The 17834-nt window shown below is 41.3% G+C and overlaps 1 protein-coding gene across 4 annotated transcripts in view; it reads left to right on the top strand.

The window, feature by feature from the left end:
* Positions 1–17834, top strand: part of MYO1B (myosin IB) — a 115664-nt gene that overhangs the window by 20028 nt on the left and 77802 nt on the right. For all 4 annotated transcript variants that reach the window (XM_064451987.1, XM_064451990.1, XM_064451989.1 and 1 more), the window contains exon 3: positions 12902–13017. In XM_064451987.1, the coding sequence (XP_064308057.1) occupies positions 12902–13017 (116 nt within the window). The remainder of the gene's footprint in view (positions 1–12901; positions 13018–17834) is intronic.

Here is a 17834-nt window from a genome sequence, read left to right as displayed (position 1 = left end):
TATAGCTGTGATCTGCAAGCAACTGTGTCTGCAGCTTATTACAATCAAATAGATGTGTTCTGTACTTAATTTTAATTTAGCCCTCCCCCTTTTTAATTTTTAGTATGCCTATATTTTTCCTTCTTGGTAAGTGTTTCAATCTTCATATTTTTTCCTTTCCATCTTCCAGTACAGGAGGATCTGTGTTATTTTTGTTTGCTTCTTCTGTCCCTTACTTATAGTCTGTGCTTTTGTACCTCTGCTATTCATTGTCTGATGCATCTTTCTTCTGGAGTCATTTCCCTACACAGTTATGCCTGTTCCCTTTTCTGTAGGCATTTACTTGGCAATATACAGTTGCACCTGTCTGCTATTGTATCACCTCTGCTATTGTATCACCTTCACCTATTTGCTCCTTAAGTTTGGACTGACAATTTAAATTAACCAGAAAATTAAAGTAAGACAAGGACTCTCAGTATCTGTTAAAACCTTATTGGAAAAGAGACCAAAATGATCTTTATTTGCAGAATGATTTCTTCCACAGTGGTTAAAAAAAAAAAAAAAAATCTGTCTGATAACTTTGAGAGTTAAATTTCCAAAAATTTGTGTCTTAAGTTTTCCTTTTCACGTTTGGATGTAGTCTGTTCCCTCTTGATAATCCTTAGACACTGATACAGGCAGGTAGATATCAGACTCCTCTTTGCTGCCCTTTCATCCTGTTCTGGCAAGTCCTCCGTATTCAACAGCTGCAGTGGCTGCCTCTTCTGGGATTCAGAGTCTTTTTCAGTCATTAGCTTGTATGATTAACCCGTGTCACATAAGTTTTAGGGTTAACTATATTCCTAATACCTACAGTAAAAGTGGGTGATACCGAATCATCTCATTCCACTTAAGCTCAAGAAAATGTGAAGGAGAAGAGGAAGCTATTTGTCTACAGATTGAAGAAGACAGTACTACCTTGTACAATCTTTGGGTCATATTTGGAAGTTTAACTTAAAGCATTAAGGATAGAAACCTATTCTGTGAGGGTACCCTAGATTACGCAGTCTCTTAAAAAGGATTGCTATAAGTCATATGGGAGTGGATTTCTCAAGGTTATTGGTTTTTTTTTTTTACTGTAAAATACTATAGATTGCAAAGCATTTAATTACATGTTTCTACTTAATGTAGACTGGATAGCTTTTTCTCGAAAGAAATCAGTTTGAATGACAAATGGGTAATCTGTGTTATGTTTATCTGCTATTACATGCTAGCTGACAACCATGTTCAAACACACAGTTCTTTGAGACAGTGACAGTGAAGCATGTACTTCCCTCAGTTTCTGATTTGGCTGGGCCTGGCACTGACGTGCATTGTAATTACCTGTGTTATGTGCTTTGGCAGCTGATACAGGTGTCAGTTTTCTCTGGCAATGTAGGATCCTTTGCCTTGTAGGTGCGAAAGCCTAATACTTAAACATGCTCTGTTGAGAAGTGTGAAATGCTGCCAAAACCAAGGGAGTTTTTTTTTGTTCATGATGTGTTTGGGGATTCCCCCCCCGAATCATTTCCTTGTGGTTTGTTGCACAATCACAGAATCACAGAATGGTTGGGGTTGGAAGGGACCACTGGAGATCACCTTGTCCAACCCCCCTGCTTGAGCAGGCACACCTAGAGCAGGGGGCACAGGAACGCGTCCAGGCGGGTTTTGAATGTCTCCAGGGAAGGAGACTCCACAGCCCCCCTGGGCAGCCTGTGCCACTGCTCTGGCACCCTCACAGGAAAGACCTTTTTTCTCATGTTTAGGTGGAACTTCCCATGTTCCAACTTCTGCCCATTGCCCTGTGTCCTGTTGTTGGGCACTAATGAAAAGAGCCTAGTCCCATCATCCTGACACCCACCCTTTAGACATTTATAAGTATTTATGAAATCCCCCCTCAGTCTTCTCTTCTCCAGGCTAAACAAACCCAAATCTCTCAGCCTTTTCTCGTATGGGAGATGCTCCAGTCCCCTGATCATCTTGGTAGCTCTCTGCTGGACTTGCTCAAGGAGTTCCACATCGTTCTTGAACTGGGGGGCCCAAAACTGGACACAGTACTCCAGATGTGGTCTCACCAGGGCAGAGTAGAGGAGGAGGATAACCTCTCTCGATCTGCTGGCCACACTCCTTTTAATGCACCCCAGGATATTGTTGGCCTTCTTGGCCACAAGGCCACATTGCTGGCTCAGGGTCAGCTTGTTGTCCACCAGCGCTCCCAGGTCCTTCTCAACAGAGCCACCTTCCAGCAGGTCAGCCCCCAACCTGTACTGGTGCATGGGGTTGCTCCTCCCCAGGTGCAGGACCTTGCACTTGCTCTTGTTGAATTTCATGAGGTTCCCGTCGGCCCAGCTCTCCAGCCTGTCCAGGTCTCGCTGGATGGCAGCACAGCCTTCTGGTGTATGAGCCACTCCTCCCAGCTTGGTATCATCAGTGAACTTGCTGAGGTTACACTCCATCCCATCACCCAGGTCATTGATGAATATATTAAACAGGACTGGACCCAGCACAGACCCCTGGGGAACACCACTAGTGAGAGGCCTCCATCCAGACTCTGCTCCATTGATTACGACCCTCTGAGTTCTGTTGTTGAGCCAGTTCAGTGTCCACCTTGTTGTCCATTCATTCAGCCTACACTTCCTTAGCTTGCCTGTGAGGATGCTATGGGAGACGGTGTCAAATGCCTTGCTGAAGTCAAGACAGACAACATCCACTGCTGTCCCTTCATCGACCCAGCCAGTCATGCCATCGTAGAAGGCTGTCAGGTTGGTCAAGCATGATCTTCCCTTGCTGAATCCATGTTGACTATTTCTGATAACCACCTTTTCCTCTACATGCCTGGAGATGACCTCCAGGATGAACTGCTCCATCACCTTTCCAGGGACAGAAGTGAGGCTGACTGGCCTATAGTTTCCCAGGTCCTCTTTCTTGTCCTTTTTGAAGATTGGAGTGACATTTGCTTTCCTTCAGTCCTCGGGCACCTCTGTCCTCCACGTCCTTTCAAAGATAAGGGAGAGTGGCTCAGCAAGAACATCTGCCAGCTCCCTCAGCACTCGCGGGTGCATCCCATTGGGTCCCATGGATTTGTGAGGATCCAGTTTGCCTAGGTGATCTCTGACCCAGTCTTTCTCAACCGATGGTAAGTCTTCCTCTGTTATAATTTGTCCTCTCTTTTCTGGGGGCTGAGATGTCCGAGGGCCAACCTTAGCAGTAAAGACCAAGGCAAAGGCGGCATTCAGTAACTCTGCCTTCTCTGCATCCTCCGTTACCAGAGCCCCTTCCTTGTTCAGCAGTGGGCTCACTGTGTCCCCAGGCTTCCTTTTACTGCTGATGTATTTAAAGAAGCCCTTCTTGGTATCTTTGACATGCCTTGCCAGATTATTATTATCATTTACCCTTTTTATCTTCAGGTTTGTTTGATCATGTGATTTTTTTTTTTAAGGTCTTAGAGTACTGTTTGTGAATCCACACTGTGAAGGCAAAATTTTGCAGATCTTTGCAAGTATTAAGACATTCACTGCATCTGTGGTTGAAAAACATAGATGCTTATGTCTGTGCCACGTGGTGCTACCAAGTATACAAGTTACTTAGTTTGGGATGCTGCATGGTTTTATTTATGAAATCACTCAAGGAATAATATCTCCTTTCTGTATCAGTTGAATTCTGCCCTGCAAACTTCATGTCATTTTTGCATATTTTAGAAAACTTCTAAAACAGTAACAGTTGGAACAAGTGCTCATGGTAACAACCACATGTTAATTTTCAAGTGCAAACTCTTCTCTCCCGTCTTGCCACCCACTTTTCTCCCTGAACCTCACTCATGAAAACTACACTTTGCATTTCTGTTTTTAGAGTCAGATGAGCACAAGGAAGCCTTTGTTACTTCTGGAAGTAATGTTTGTCTTATCATTTAAAATCTGTAGTTTGCATGCTATCCTGGGGAAACCAAATTGGACTATTAAAGAGCTACTGTTGGTGCTTAACAAAGACTGCCGGCTTCTTCAGCTCTAAAAAGCTACACAAGTTGATGCCTCAGGATCCTTTCAAAGGGCAATAGGAACAGATTTGTCCTTTCATGGCTCAGTTGTAGGGTTAAATTCACCCCTCATGTCAGTGCTTCATTGTGGGCATTACCAAAAGTTGAGTCCAAGTGCAAAAACCTAAGTTGAACTGAAGCCATATGAATGGATTGAAATGTTTCTGCAGCAGTAAACCAGGGCTTACTCAATATCAGTTTCTAAGCAGTTTTCTGTAGACTGATGGCTGTGTCTGTGCTACACATGTTAGTTCTAAAATGGAGTTGGGGTTACAACCTGCAAAGGGGTTTGTTGTGAGGAATGAGACCTGTAATGTGGATAGCTTTGAAAATGCTGTAAAGTTGCCAGACGTTGCATAATCGTGTTAGCCAGTCTTGGTAGGTAAATGTAAGAGATCAAGCCATCAGTGAACAGTGCCAAATCTCTCCCCATAGCCAGAGATGACAAGATAAATGGGTTCATTCCACTGGAAGATAATACAATTTTTGTATTTCCTAGTCTTTTAACGGTAGTTGTGTTTGATGCTGAATGATTGATATTGGAGATTCTAGTGCCAGCTCTGTTTGAAATTCCAGATTTTTTCCCTAAGAGCTCCTCTTTCAAAGAGCATTCAGATCTGGATCCCCTGATGGTCCTCTTGTACCATCCTGGCCATGGTCACTGGAAGCCCTTCAAGAAAATTAGTTAAGTTTCATGCCATGGTGCAAGCAGGGCAATAAGAGCACTCCTAACAGTTAGAGAACAGACTACAGCTTCATTACCTCTTGTTCAGTTTTATGTGTATTTGATGGAAAGTTTAATGGCCTCGGGTGTTAGGTTGCATACCAGAGCGCAAAGCTGGAGGCTGTGCCTATAAAAATAAGCATGAAGGCTGGTGGAGCTGGAGTTTGGCCAAATATCCTACTAAAGACTATCAGATTTTGCAGTAATCTCATGCTGAGTGGCTTTGTGGAGAAGGGCTCAATGGGTAACGCGCATGTGTTAATTGGAAATGGGAATCTTGGAGTTTATTCATGTCTGGAAATGTCTGGGGTATGTCTGACCAAGAAAAATCTCATTAAAAAGCTGTAATTGTTTATTATATTCTTTTTGCAACTCTTAAAATTTTCATTGATGAAATTTGCATTGCTTTTTTTTTTTTTCAAAAGTTCTTATCTGTAAATATCAGTAACAAACCTGTGAGTGTTTTTCTTTAACTTTACAGAGTAAAATGTGGCTCATGGGCAGTGCACTCAGCAAGTAGAAAAAAACCACAATGTTGATTATTTGAAGGTTCTAGGGAGCAGTTTGTGCGGTTAAAATGTGTGACCTAGAGACCGCATGGAAAACTTCAAATACATTCATAAAATTCAGTTCGTATGTCACTGATGAATTTTGAGTCATTCTGTTGAGCTCCCTCCCTGAACTTTTTATTGTGGTGTTCTTTTTTTTTCAGTTGGATGAAATATGCTCAGCCGACCCAGCTCAGTAATTATTTTTCCTTCAGGTTTTGGGATGCTGCCAAATGAGAGGGTGGCATCTGTCTATAAGTGTATTTACAGCAACTCACAAATGGTAGAGATCTGGGATAAATTGTAGTCTATGTATAAGTCTGAAACTTATTTTTGTGCTGGGCTTGTTTTGTGAGGCGTGTGGAAGTGGCACGGGAGGTGTGAGGAGTCTGGAGGGGAGCGGTGCTGCGTAGGCCTTTAGAGGCCAGATACTGCTTTATTCTGCTGCCCTGCACATTTTTCCCTGCAGTTATGTTGTTTCTTGAAGGCTTCCCAAATTTGCAGAGGTCAACATTTTGTTCCTTACAACAAAACATTTGTTTGCTTTTTGTTCTTACAACAAAACAGAATATTTCTCTGATGTCAGCATTTAATTTGTATTTTCTGTGCGTGCAGTTTGTGGGCTGTTTTGGGCAGGAACAGTCTTATGGTACTGAACACATGTTGTTTTATCACTGCAATATTTCATATTCGGCATTCCAGTATAGCAACTCAGTGTTAGCTGTTTGAGGTAGCATCTTGTGGCTGCCTTCTGGTGGCATGGCTGTTGCGGTTTGCTTGTTTCAGACTGAGCTGCTTCCTGTTGATCTCTGTTGTTTTGATATTTTGGGGCTAGCCTTTTTGTTTCTGACTCGACTTTATTCCACTGTGTCTGTCTACATTATTGATTCACTCATTTTTCAGCTACCTTACAGTATTTAGGAGTTTACTGAATTGCTGTCAAGCACAGTGACTTTCTTTGTTCCTGCTGCACTCATACGTGGTATTCCAGATGCTACATTTGGAAGAAGAGAGTGGAGGACAGAATTATGTGATTGAGACCAATTGTCTTGGCCTCCATCAGCCTAGTGTGACCATCCCTCTATATAACTCTGTTGTGAAGAATAGGGTTTTATGGTATTGGGATACGTAAATGCAGCCTGCTGGGAAAATCTTCATTGTAATATGATTGAATAATTGTTGAAGTTCAATTTTATTCCCAATTTTGTTACCTTCTGATGTCAGCATGATGATGTTCATCTTTAGTATGCTGTTTCTGCAGTCAGCTGGAGTCCTTTCTTGGGTTTTGAAGGGGGTTGTTGACCCCTGTGGTTTTGGGTATGGCCTAGCTGCATGCGTGCCTGTCGGTAGCAGGGCTGTGCCTTTGCTGCTCCTGCAGCAGCACGCAGAAGAGTCTATCCCTCTGCTCTCATGTACCACAAAGTATTTACTTGTGTTTATCCAGGAAGTCCAGCCTGGACTGTTGGTCTTCCTTTGGGAGTTTGAGGAGTGGCAGGGATGGTGACTGAGTCGTTTCTGAAAGGCAGGATGGTTTGAGAGCTGGAGAACAGCAGCCATCTATCTGCCTGTGATGGTAGCCCAGGGGACCTGAGTTTCCTCAGATCTCCTTCTCTTCCTCCCTTGGGGGATGCCTGTGTTGGTTTGAGTGATTTTCCCAGCAGTGCCTCAACAGTTTCCCTCTTTGAGGGAAGCTACTGAGTTGTAGTAATAATATTGTTGCAGCTGCCACAGGCTAGGACCTAGAAGCCTGCTGCTTCTCCTTCAGATGTGAAGAAGGGTTTGTGTGCCCAAGGCACATCTTTTCCCGTGATAGCTTGTGGTCTAAGAAGGGGTATTCTGCCTCCCTGTAAATCTTGCTTTGCTAGTTATCTAGATAGAAATTCTGTTGGTCCTCTGGCCCATTGCATCAGGCCACTCTGGTAAAACAAACCTTGTAACTTGCCCGGGGTCAGGAGTAGAGATTTTTGCAGCCAGCAGGTTGGTTGCTTTTTACCTTGAAGTGCTTCATGGGAGGAGAGTTACTTATCTCAAGGCAGTGCTTTGTTTCCTTTCCTTTTTTTATGGCTCCCACGATGCTGAGCATAGTGTTTGAGACACTTGTTGGTAGGGCAGTATGCAATATCTGCATAAAAGGGTAAGAAAACATTAATAAAGATTACAGAAGATTATATGCGTATTGTGGGCTGTGTGTAGGGGTCGTCTTCCCTACGCACTCTTTCTTTTTTGCCTCTGATGTGACGCTTTGAAAAAAGAGAGGAGGTGGTGTAGGGAATGCCTCCTGTAGGGCTGCAGGGATGGTTACAGTGTTGGCTCTGCCCCAAAATGCTGTGTAGTTCTCCACTAAGGTGAGGATGACGTTTTGAGCATTTACTAGTGGTTTCAGTGCATGTTATATGAAATAAAAGCACAAAAGAAAGATTAATGGAAGATTGGCAAATAACAGAAATAGAAGCAAAAGCATCCAAGTACTGTAAAAACATGGTTTTCACCCTGAAGAACATAGGTTAGCATTGGCTGCAGCATGGCAGGAGACTTCCTCCCCCCACCCCATTTTATTTGTATAGAAATAATAAAACATTTTGGAATGAGTGCTCTTGCTAATGTTTTCACCAGTGGTTTCTTGGCACAGACTCTATCCAATCTCCAGCTACTGCTTGCTTATGAAAACAAGTCTTCATCTTTTGAAAAGTGAGCAAGCACTGACATTCTGGGGTATTTAAATGCTTTTCTTAAAATTTCTTGTGTCTGCTTTGGGTTGACTTCCTCATCGCTTACTTTATAGGTTTCATCTGTAATTGCATCCTGTGTAGGAATTCTGTTTGTTTGTATAAAAACATCCCAATGTAGTCAGAGAGGCGGATGGCTGAGACGATTAATCTGCTTTGTTAATAATAACATTAGAGTCTGTCATAATGATTGTGAAGTTAGCAGCAATATTCACCGAGCAGCAGAAAGATTTCTGTGCCCTCAAGAAACTCAGAAGAGAAATCTGTTAATCTATGTGCATGCATCCACTTTACGCACTCGCTTCAACTTGTCATGTGGGTGTCTTTCTCTGGCAGACGCTCTGCTTTTACTTCGGGGCTCAGATCTAAAACAGGTTGTAGTACGATTAAGGGCTTGATCCTGATGGGTGTGGGTTACCTGTAGCTTGTTCAAGCTGCTGCTGCTCTTTGCACAGTGACTTGTGGGATCAAGTCCATATTGAAGAATATTTTAGCACTGTTGTTACCCTTTTTGACACAGGTGGTCTGTGTTGTGATTGTTTGCTTTGGGAGGGTATAGATGTGCTCTTCTGCCCATCAGCCATCAACATATTTGGTACGTGACTGTGACACATACTAATGCTGAATTTTGTCTACTTTAGCAGTAATATGGTTTTGCTTGAACTGTGGATACTGTTGCCTCAGTTTCTTCTTTTGCTTGATTTCTCCTGCCCCTCCCCCTCCCCCCTCCCCCCCCCCCCCCGAGGTAAAATAGCTTTATTGATATACTGTATCCCAGGGTGGGAAGTACTCTTCCATAAGCTCTACTAGTAGTCTTCTAAAAGCTCCCCTTCTCGAGTTGGCCTGTACTGCCTCTTCCCTGTCTATCAGATTTCACTGCAGTGCTTGTGCGTCCTGGCTGCAGAGGTGTTTGGGGACCTTTTGCTGGGCTCTCTGTAAGGTTTTTGCAACCTCTCAGCTGAAGAGGTCCACAGATGTCTCAGGCAGTTTGCCAGTTTCTAGCAATAGCTTTCGCCAGCCCTTGGCTGGGAAGAGGCTGCTGCCTGTAGCCTTCTCCTGAGCAATGGGACTCTTGCACTGTCATGCTGTTTCAAGCCTCTTCTTAAGCCAGTCTTAAAGCTGCTTGGGTTAGAAAGGCACAGAAGACCTTGCAAGATGGACACAAACTTGAACTAGTAGTAACAGGTTGCCCCAAGGGCTTATGTTTGCTTTCAGTCCTAGGGGGAGAGAATGAGACGTCAAAGTGTCTTGGATGTTGCACCTCCAAGAGCACTTAGAAGTGATATAACAAATACCAGCCTTTTCCAGTTGAGTTGTGATTTAGAATTTTCTTCATACTCAGGCTCTTGAGCCCTTTGCTGAAAAAGAATGAGTTGTCTGCATTATTTTGGTGGAGAATGCAGAATGCGTTGTCATTTGACCTGATGGAAATTTGAATGATTTCTGCAGATGAAATGTTAGCACATTTCAGTGTGGCTGTGCTACGTGACAGATACACTGATAAATGACGAGTGAGCGTCCTTTTAGTCTGGATTCTGGACAAACATGCCAAGGAGGTAGAATTTGCCTTTGTGCGTTATTGCAATAAAGTAGAAATTTGGAGGAAGGAGTATTATCAAGAGTCTCTAGTTAGCAAAACTTGAGGAGACAGCAGATCTTGTCCAAACTTGCCTAACAGGACTATGTAAAAACAAAGAAAGAAATATAATCTTCTGACTGTATTCTGTGCTTTCATCATCATGAGGCCATTCCTCTGGTGTTTCATTTTTTCATTGAACAGGCTAAATGAAGGATCTCTTTAGTCCCCAGCATGCCATGGTATGGTCTCCCACTACTCTTGGGCGTTCTGCTTTGAGCACTGGAATGTTTCTGTGCTTGTGGCTTGCTCAAGGATTTAAGCCATTTATTTTGTTTGTTTATAATAGAGTTCTGGTGGGAAGGCAGATGGTATGTGGGAAAGCTATTTTCCAGATCTGTTTATCCCCATTATGTGGAATCTCACAGACCACCAATAGCAAGTAGCTATTAGGCATCAGCTTGGAGATATTGGCATTTTTAGAAGACGAAATGTATTAGTTCTTGTAAATGGCCTTGCAGCAAAAACAATGATTTCTTGGCATGCTTTAGCTTGGTGTTTAAAATGGAAATGAGTATGTCTTTGTTTCTATATAGCCATTTGACCTTTTGAAATATTGGTATTTTAGGAAATGGTCTGTATTTGTTCATCTCTGACAATAAACAGCTGACTTGAATTCCCAAAATACATCGTCTAAGCAATACTTAGCTATGAAGAGATGGTTCTAAATAAATCTTACTTGAACTCCTGTATTCAAAATTAAAAATCAAGGTTTTCACTTTCACTCATCTTTCTTTACCTTGACATCTCAGGGTACTTCAAGGAAATTAGCAATTAAATTGTATGCTATTATGGTAACAGAATAATTGAAAAGGGCATGTCTTCAGGTTCTAAAGAATTCCTGTTTCAAAATATAATCTTCAAGATCTGGCCTTCATCTCTCTTCTGCTGACACTTTCCAGCACTGATTTCACAACAGGCTGAATTCACAAATTTTTACGATTTAAGAGGAAACAAGTTAATATATTATGTTTTATCAGGAACGAGTCCTAATTAGGGTGCACTTGCAAAGACTAGAAAGCTTCTTACTCTTGGGTATCTGTTATTCTTGCCAAGCATCTGTAGACTTGCAAATTGCCAAAGCTACATATATTGAGAGAGTAAAGTAAACACTGTAGAAAGGCAATTCTTGACTTTTCTTCTCGTTCAGCCAAAGAGATTAGACATAGATGGAAAACTCTTTCCTTCTTAGGGGGAGGATGACCACAAAACTAGAACAATTATTATTTTTTTTTTTTTAATTTGAAGAAAATATATATCAGCACACACTTCGGCATGTGTCTAAAAGAAGCAAAAATCTTAATTATTTTGGGATTTTCTCAATGGTCTGTATCCGAATGCCTTTAGGGGTGCTTCCCTCCCAGGTTGAGGTGCGAGGCAGATTGGGGTTGTCCCTCTTTGAAGTTTCAGCCTGGCTGCCAAGACATGAGGCACCTTCAGGCTTGCTCCGCCTTGCAGCACTCTGCATGGGTTCTTGGTGTGAAACCAGCCTGTTTCTAGGGTATTTGGTCTGTTCTGGGCTCAGATACATGGGGGGAAATGTTTTGCATGTTTCTGGCTAGTTCCAAAGGAGAGGAGAAAGCATGTTTTGTTTAGAAATGGTGAGTTTTGAACCCAATTAGTGAAGTATTGTGTTTCATTGTAGCAGCAGTTGTACCGTGAACTGTCAGCAGTGGCTGCTTCTGTTTCATCCTGTGGGTAGTAAACACTACAAGGATGAACTGTGAGAGTCTCTGGAGGCCTCATGCTACTTGTTTTATCAGTTTGTTCAACTCGGTTTTAAATGGGATAGAAAATGCGATGTGAGTTCACAGCTTTGCCTGTGCATATGCATGCTGTCGAAAACGGGAAATCTTGTTCTCCTAGCTTTCTGCTTAGGACCAAATTTGGTTAGCATTCAGCAGAAAATTGCTTTAGACATGAAAGTTGGGTAGGGAAGAGTTGCAGCAATTATTATTTTAAATTTATGACTGCAGCTCTGGAGGTAATTCACTGGTCTGCTGAACCTGTTGGTGAGTAACTCTTGGGCTCCTTGTGCCTCTGCTCCCATTTAAAAATGCGTATTACACCACTTTCCTGTAAGAGTAATTGTGGGGAGAAAACCAAATGGTGATTGCGAGGTACTAAGGTATCACTGCAAAGAAGCCATTTAAAATCATAGATCTAGGTAAAAACTGTTGTTGTTCTTCCATAGTTACTAGCAAATGTAATCCAAATAATGGGAACCTGTGGCTTTTGTGTACAGCCTTTACACCTCCCAGGGGGTCCCTGGTTATTGGAAAATCATGTTTGACCAGGTTTTATTTATTTCATGGTTGTGGAAAGAGCTACCAAATGCCTGAGGTTTAACTAATCTTTGATCAGGATCTGCAGGCAGGGTGGAATTGGGGTTTTGGCATTTTTTTGCCACTCAGGTGTATTTGAATGCAGCTCTTGCCAGCTGGAGGGAGGTGTAGAGAGCTGTGGGGCACCCGGCAGTAGGCTTGATGAAGGCAAATTAACTGTGTTGTGCACTGACATGGTAATCATGGTGTACGCTATCGGTCTTCACTCAGCTCGGTGGTGAATGGGACCTAACAGTGTAAAACAAAGCATTGCACTGTCTGCTTTCCAAGGGTAATGGCGAGTATGTTTAAAATACAGAAATAAAAATAATGTTTCATGTCTGCTGAGGAACCACGGTAGGACTTTGACTGACTTGAATCCTGACAGTAAATGTCTCCTTTGACAGAAGCCTGTCAGATTCTGTTAGCCTTTGGGTTTCTTCCCTGTGAAGCTCTTCTGTGCTCGAGGCATTGAAGAGATGGCGCGAAGCTCCTCCTCGGGTGAGGGAGCGCAGTCCAACTCCAGCCTTGCCTTTATGTGGTTTCGTATGAGTGCCTAAGGGCTGCAGGAAAGCTCGTGTGACATTTGCCATGCAGATGGAGTCAGTTCTTCGTGAACATCTGTGTCCTTTTCCCTTTCCCTCCCCCAACTGAATTAGTCACAGAAATATTGTGATGGGCTTTCTTTCAAAAAATGTTCATAAGAGACTTTCGGTTTTGTAGCAATTGCTGCTTGGTACCCAACAGTGATTGTTGAGAGACATCTAAAAGATGTTTCAGAGTGTATGTACGTATTTATTCATAGGCTTTTTGTTGTTTATTTTTGCGTAAGTATTAAATGGGAGAATAATATATAAGCAGCAAAAGTATGTTAAAAAGAAAAATCCATCATTTTTTTGTTTTCCTTCAACAGACATACATTGGCAGCGTGGTGATATCAATAAACCCCTACAGATCTCTACCCATTTATACTCCAGAGAAAGTGGAAGAATACAGAAACCGAAACTTCTATGAACTCAGTCCTCACATGTAAGTACTGTGAAAAAGTTTTAGTTTTCATTCTGTCCTGAAGCAGATGGTACCAGCTGTCTCTCTCATCAAAATGTCTGTGTTGATTAAAGCAAACAAAACAAAAGTCACCCTACCACTTCCCCAGAATGAATTTTTATTAGTTCATCCCTATTTTAAAGAGAAGTCAAGAAGTGTTACTCTTTCTGTTTCATGTATTTAGATCCTGGTATGTGCATTTCAGAACATTTTCCTGTAATTGTTGGCAGTAGCCTTTATTACTGTATTGTAAAATAAGTAGCCTGGTTTTGAGGATATCTGTTTCTTTCAAAGTCCAGATTGCCCTGTAAAGCTTCTAGGTCTCAAAAATGTTTGAGTCATATAGTGTTACTCTTCATATCCAAAACTCTTAATTTCTCTTTGCATAATACGAAAAAAAAAACCCCAAACAACAAACTCCTGAGGAATGCTGAAACATATTGGATATGTCTGAATGGTAATTGTAGGAAAATAAAAGCTTGGTCTCTTCTGAGCTGGGTGGAAATGAGCTCATTCCAAGAGAGCAGCCAGAGTGCCGTAAATATATAATGCAGATTTTAAGGCTAAAATACATAGCATATATACAGACATATAATATTGCAAAACATGATTTGCACATGATGTAAATTCCAAGTCTAAATTTAGGAATGGAAGTCTTATTCTGACTTTCATTCACCTTCTGTAATTCCTTTACGGGGGTGCATATTGCAAAGAAGTCAAAGGCCTTGCCTTGTGGTTATAGAGAACTGACATGACCTGTATTATTTGGGCCTGGTCAGAATTATTGAGCGTAATGGAAGTTAAGCCCTGTTCATAATAGGACAAGAATTTGATCACAGATGTGGGTAGTATGGCTGAAAATGAGGTACCTTGTCTTCATGGTCTATATGTTGCAGTAATCCTTTTATCTTGTTAGACGTCGTAGTGGTTACTACAATGAGGAGTGTTAGACCTCTCCTCTTCATCTGCAACTTTTCCAGATACTTCGACTGAAATGCAGATGGCCAATTAATCAGATCAAATAAGCTTCTGGTAGTTCTTGTCCCTCTTGGATCTGAACACTGGCTATGTTCTAGGTTTTCTTTCTTCACAGTCTTGTTTAGAAAGCACAATTGCTTGCTAAATTAACACAGTTGATTGCTAAAAGAACTTTCTGCTCTGCTAACTTTGTTCAGCTGCATAAAATTTGCTGTCATATGATGGAGGATTTTAAAAATAAAATCTGAGAGTTGCCGTTTGTCTGGCATTCTGAGTCAGTACTATGTACTTGCTTACCTGTTGAACCAAGTACATAGTAATATATTGATCTCCACGTTTTTCCATCTCTCTTGAGAGATGGTTTTCCAGACTAGAAATGGTCAACAGGCATTCTTGTATGTGTTATGAGAGTCTTGGTAGAAAAAGTTTCATGAACATTGCTCATCACTGATGATAATAATTGTATGGTCAGGCTGCTAACCATCTCGGAGCAAAGTCTTCTAGAGTCCAAACACTAGAAATCCACCTTCAGAGTGGTAGTTGGAAGTGAGAAAATTTGAATTTTAACTTACTTCAGGAGATCTCAACTGTGTGATACTAACGGATTTTCCTTGCCAGTTTGGATAGAGTGCCAAGTCATGGAAAGTGTAAGACTAATTTGTCTTGGACAGATATGATCTCTCCACAAATTTGCTTTATTTGGTATTGCTTCTGTATGAAAATTTTGTCTTCTGACACCTGCTAAATGAAATAATCTTTGTTATGGTTTCTTTTATAGATACTTTATGGTGACCTTGCTTTCCTTCCTACTTGTCTGTAGATGTTTGAGAACTGCAGAATCAAGAAGGTCACACTTGTCTCTGCTAAAATTCTTAAACATCTCACCATCTTTAAAAGATACTTTTAAAATATTGTAGGTGTATGAAATAAGTGCTATGGAATCTGTGTTACACCAGCCTTGGAGCTTGCAGCCAGTTCTGGGGTTGACTGATCTTGGGAGTAGCAAGCCACTGTTAAAAGCAGGGTTCAGACATATCTGGGGAAGTTGCTACACTTCCACAGAGACCTTGCAATCTTCAAGGTGGTTTGTTCTTTTTTTAGCTGCTCAGGAACTTTAATGAAGAGATGCTGTGAGACAAATTGCAATTTGTGGTTTTTCTTCTGATGTGGGGGTAAAAACCCCACATTGATTTGTGGAGATGTACATACTTATTTTTCTTTGATGTGTAAATCTCCACTGAGCCATGGCCTCTTCAGAAGAATGGATTGTGGGCACACCCACTGTACCATTTAAGTGTGCTTTGGGAAAAGGCTTTTGGTTCCTATTGCATAATCCTCAGCAAAGCAAAACTCTTGACAGTTTATAAGGAAACTGATGCATATGACCTAGAAAGTGTGCCTAGAAATAAAATTATATACAGTGCGTTTCTTATTTCAGCATCTCCTTTGTACAACAATCCATCTAATTTTGTTACTAGTGCTAGCTAGAAAAATGCAAACAATTTATTTCAAAAAACTTCTAGCAGTGGTTCAGTTTGGGATTCCTGTAGAAACTAGGTCTGTATGGCACCAAAACTCTTCCATCAGAAATAAACGTGCTGTCACCTATTGGCATGATAGCTCATTCTCCAAGGTCTCTCATTTCGGAGAGAACCTTCAGGTTTGGGAATCACAGGTTTTAAGCATCAGCGTCTCTGGAGCAGACTGCCATGGGACGTTCCCAGAGCTGTGGCTCTGTGTGGGAGCTCCTGGGAAACAAGGAATGTAAATCAGGTTTTAGTTATTTTCCAGTAGTTTCATATGACCTTCTGTCTGTGCTGGAGGTACATGCAAATGTGTTGATGTGGTGGATTGGTATAGGGAGGATGTGCTTGAGAATGCCAACTGTCCCAGTAAAATAGCAGGCTTGGTGAGCAAATGAAAATGGAAGGAAACAGAGAGAGAAGTATATAATGACATGAAGGAAATCCATACCTTGAGATTTTTTTCCCTATATGGTCATTGAAGGAACATATTAATGGGAGTGAAAAATCTTGTTCATGTGTTTTCCTAGCCCTAATCTGAAAGAGGGAGTGAGTGAACACCTAGTCACCTGCTCCATGTTTCCTCAAGAGCGTCTGTGAGAGTGACTGCTTTCAGTGACGCTAGTTAATACTTAATTGCAGGATTTAGGCAGGTTTGGGGGTTTTTTTGGTTGGTTGTTTGGGTTTTTTTAAGTGACCTTTGGAAACTAGAGTAAGGCCATGGACACATTTTGAATGGGCAGACAAACTGAATATCTGGAATAAAGTTTCTGGTCAGATAATTTTGGATAGTGTTATACCTGATCAAATGTGATCAAAGAGGTTTTCTTTTAATAGTTCATTCCTCTCTAAATATACCACTGTTGTTGTGGCACCATGTAATAAAGTGTTACTTTTCTAGGTCTCCTGGAATGGCTGTTTCCATAGTTTGTAGCTATTTGCAAAGCTGTAATAGGAAATTTACCAAGCTTTTTTTTCCTCAATTTTTTTTTTTTTTTAATCTTGCTGGTTTTGTCTTTATCTGCAAGGTAGGATCAAACCTGTCTCTGACTTGACGGGGCAGTGTATGACATTTCAGTGTTCAAACAGTTTGCTGCTTGCTTTGTGCAGTCCTTACACTTCTGTTCTGCTCTTTCAGTGGATGTAATTACTCTATCAGTTGATGTAATTGCTGTTTTGCTTACCTTGTGGGTAAGCTAGACATGAGAGAGAACCAAGCTGTCTATCTTGCTAATTTGCATTGACTTCCGCCAGTGACAAAGGCAGATGCTGGCATCTTTGAAGTGAAGGCAGTAGGAAATAAAAAGCTTATAGTACCATTTTGTAACCGTCATGCCATATCGCTTTCCTTCCAGTAACAGATTTGCTTTAAGGGACTGCGAAGTAGGTGCCTTCTTGCATTTCCTATCTTAACATTGGCTCCTAGCTCCTAGCAGCTCTCCATCTCTGGGAGGTAGGGTGGCATGTGGCTTTTTGTTGCTCTTCATGTTCTGAGGCACCTTGCCTGCTCACTTTAGAGGAATCACAGATTGTTTTAAGTTGAGGGATGAATAGAAAGTGGCAACTGTACTGCTAACGGCAAGCTACAAGCAAATAACGCTCAGAGTCAAGGTGCATTTTTTTTTTTTTTTTTTAGATATGCACTGAAGTATTTATGGTGAATAACTGGGACAGCGGGAAAATATCTGGAGAAGGCTTTTACCAGACATCTAATGCATGCCACTTAGGCAATTTTGCTGGATATTTATTTACTTGTTATTAGTTCTTTTAAGTCTAATATTTCTGAACAAGCAATAGTTTTGCATTAAAAGCTTTCAGTTTTAGAGAGACTTAAACTTTTGCAGGCAACTCCTGAAAACTAGCTTGCCTTTATATAGGATACAAGCACAAAGGTATCAACCTGATGCCTGTTAAAATGCAACAATGAGGAACTTATTAATATTACCCATTTCAGTGATGATTATATTAATAATTATTGGGACAAATCATTATCCTGCAGGTATTTGCAATTACTCTGACAATAGATACAATTTGCTGTTCCCTTTTCAAGTTTTGAGCCAATGTAAGCAGTGCATATAGAAGTTGTATTTTTGCTTCTGGCTTTTTTTGCTGGTATTCCAGGACTGCATGTCTTCAGAAACACCAAGGTTATAGTAACCCTTTCTCCTCCTTGATTTAAAGCAAATATTTTTGTCTGAAGGGCATGATAAAGCCCCAGCTGTGAAGAATAGTTTTTGCCTATATGTAAAACTAAGCTTTTCCCCACAGGTAGCAGAGTTTTAAGATACACAGAGGCTA

The sequence above is a fragment of the Phalacrocorax carbo genome, chromosome 5 (genome assembly GCF_963921805.1).
Source record: "Phalacrocorax carbo chromosome 5, bPhaCar2.1, whole genome shotgun sequence".
NCBI classification, from domain to species: domain Eukaryota; kingdom Metazoa; phylum Chordata; class Aves; order Suliformes; family Phalacrocoracidae; genus Phalacrocorax; species Phalacrocorax carbo.
The sequence above is the reverse complement of the archived record's forward strand: the minus strand, read 5'-3'. Positions and strand labels throughout refer to the sequence as shown.